Genomic DNA, 2,500 nt, shown 5'->3' on the forward strand with positions numbered 1-2,500 from the left:
AGTTTGGAGGGGTGCTGGGGCGATACTGGGGGGTAGCTGGAGGGATGATGGGGGGATGCTCGGGGGATACTGAGGGGATGCTGGGAAGATGCTGGAGAGATGCAAGGGGGGGAATGGGGAGGGGTTCTAGAGGGACGCTGGAGGGATGACCCCAATCCCAGTGGTAATGTTTCAGGGTGGGTGTCCCTGTGCCCACGTGGAGTGGATGCAGAGGTCCCCATCCCTGCACTGGGTGTCTGCGGAGGTCCCTGGGTTTCCCTGGGTGCTCCCCCACCCCGCAACAGGACCCCCCAGCTGACAGGGCTGTTCCCCCAGTATGGGATGCAGCTCTACTGCAACTACCAGCACGCGCAGGCACGGCTGAGCCAACCCCCCTGGATCGGCCCCACGCCCCTGGTGAGTGTCCCCTGCCCCCTGGAGCCCCTGGCCTGTGGGGACCCTCCGGTGACCCTCCTGTCCCCCCCAGCGAAGCGTCTCGGATAATGCACTGGTGGCCATGGACTTCTCGGGGTGCACAGGCCGGGTGATCGAGAACCCCAGTGAGGTGCTGACTGCGGCCCTGGAGGAGGCACAGGCCTGGAGGGTGAGTTGGGGTGCTGGGGAGTGAGGGGGAGTCCCCCTGAGCCCACCTTAATGCCCCATCCTCACTTTGTATGCCCAGAAGAAGACGACACACCGGTACAGCCTGCCCGCAGCCTGCCACAGCTCCCCACTCAGCGCCGGTGAGATGGGGGGGTCAGTGCCCCGTGGGGGTCCCTGCCCTGGGCAGGGGGTCCCCCCAAGCCTGACACTCCTCTCCCCACAGCCATCCACCGCACCCAGCCCTGGTTCCACGGGCGCATCTCCCGGGAGGACACCCAGCAGCTCATCGGCCGTCAGGGCTTGGTGGATGGGTATGGGACCCTGGGGTGGGAGATCGGGGTCCCTGGGGCTCCTGGGGGGGACACGGGACTCCAGGGAGGTTCAGGAGCCCAGGGGTTATGGGGTCAGCTCATGCAGGCATGCAGGATGTGTGTGGGGATGGGGCTGAGGGATCCCGGGGGGTTGTGACTCCTGGGATTTTGCAAGGTTTGGGAGCCTGGGGTTTGGGGGACACACAGGCTCCTGGGGGGACACACAGGCTCCTAGGGATGCCAGGGGGTACCGGACCCCCAGGGCTTCTTGGGGGTTTGTAGGACCCAATGGGTGACACTGGGGGGGCAGAGGGGACCTGGGGCCAGCGGTGACACCCCTGGGGCTCACAGGGTCTTCCTGGTGCGGGAGAGCCAGAGGAACCCCAAGGGCTTCGTGCTGTCCCTGTGCCACCTGCAGCGCATCAAACACTACCTCATCCTGCCGGTGAGTGCCAGCCCGGGGCTGAGGGGGGCTGGGGGGGCCGGGGAGAGGGGTCCTGACCTGCAGCCCCCCGGCAGAGCGAGGAGGAGGGTCGGCTCTACTTCACCATGGACGACGGGCAGACGCGCTTCGCCGACCTCATCCAGCTCGTGGAGTTCCACCAGATCAACCGCGGCATCCTGCCCTGCAAGCTGCGGCACTACTGCACCTGCGTGGCCCTCTGAGCCATGGCACGGCACCACTGTGAGGGTTTGCCACAGCCTGGCACCACCGGCATGGCAGGGTTTGGCTCATTCTGGCGCTGCCAGCGTGGCTTGGCACAGTCTGACACTGCTGGCATGCTTTGGCTCACTCTCACTGCCGACATAGCACGGCTTGATGCAGCCTGGCACCACCGGCACGGAACGGCTCGGCACAGCCTGGCACCACTGGGATTGTTTGGCACAGCCTGGCCCTGCTGATGCGGCACAGCTTGGCACAGCCCAGCACCACCAGCGCAGTTTGGCACAGCTGGGCACCACCAACACGGCACAGCTCAGCACAGCCCAGCACTGCTGGCACAGTTTGGCACAGCCTGGCACCGGTGGGATGGTTTGGCACAGCCTGGCACTACCAGTATGGCACAGCTCGGCACAGCCCACTGCCAGGACCCCCACACTCAAGCACTTTCTCCCCTCCACCCTGCAGCACCAGCCCCGACTGTCCCCGAGTGTCCCTGCGGGGGCCTGGCACTCCTTGCCCCCACACCAAGGGGGTTTTGGGGTCCCCAGGAGCGGGGTCCCGGGGTGTGGGGGTGAGGGGGGCACCCATCACCGTGTCCCCCACGTCCCTACGAGGCCAGTTGAACTGGGACGTGTTTTATACCAGTGATAATAAAGGTTATTTTTGCAGAGCTCCTGCCTTGTTCCTTCCCATCCCCAGAGCTCCCCGCTGCCGGTGGCACACGGCTGGCAGTGTCCCCGTATCCCGCAGTGCCCCCACGTCTGGCAGTGTCCCCATGTCCCGCTGTGTCTCCAGAGTGCCCCAGGTCCCACACAAAGGCCCCTCTGTGCTCCCCGGGCACCACGTGCGGCTCAGCCACGCGGCCGCAGCAAATCCCCGGGAGGGGGGATTATCCGGGGGAGATTAAGGGCCCGGATTTGGGGGGGCTGGGGCTGGGGCAGCT

General features: G+C 66.2%; 2 protein-coding genes across 2 annotated transcripts in view; both read left to right on the top strand.

The window, feature by feature from the left end:
- Positions 1–2,227, top strand: part of GRB7 (growth factor receptor bound protein 7) — a gene marked incomplete at its 5' end in the record, with an annotated part of 3,484 nt that extends 1,257 nt beyond the window's left edge. The window contains 6 exons of the mRNA XM_017745177.1: positions 214–396; positions 467–583; positions 662–722; positions 806–893; positions 1,245–1,338; positions 1,413–2,227. Coding sequence (XP_017600666.1) covers positions 214–396; positions 467–583; positions 662–722; positions 806–893; positions 1,245–1,338; positions 1,413–1,559 — 690 coding nt within the window. The remainder of the gene's footprint in view (positions 1–213; positions 397–466; positions 584–661; positions 723–805; positions 894–1,244; positions 1,339–1,412) is intronic.
- A 105-nt stretch (positions 2,228–2,332) lies between these two features.
- Positions 2,333–2,500, top strand: part of LOC103624067 (retinol dehydrogenase 8-like) — a 5,245-nt gene continuing 5,077 nt past the window's right edge. Inside the window, exon 1 of the mRNA XM_017745248.1 lies at positions 2,333–2,401. Coding sequence (XP_017600737.1) covers positions 2,333–2,401 — 69 coding nt within the window. The remainder of the gene's footprint in view (positions 2,402–2,500) is intronic.

This window comes from Corvus brachyrhynchos, unplaced genomic scaffold, assembly GCF_000691975.1.
Source record: "Corvus brachyrhynchos isolate BGI_N302 unplaced genomic scaffold, ASM69197v1 scaffold30, whole genome shotgun sequence".
Lineage (NCBI taxonomy): Eukaryota > Metazoa > Chordata > Aves > Passeriformes > Corvidae > Corvus > Corvus brachyrhynchos.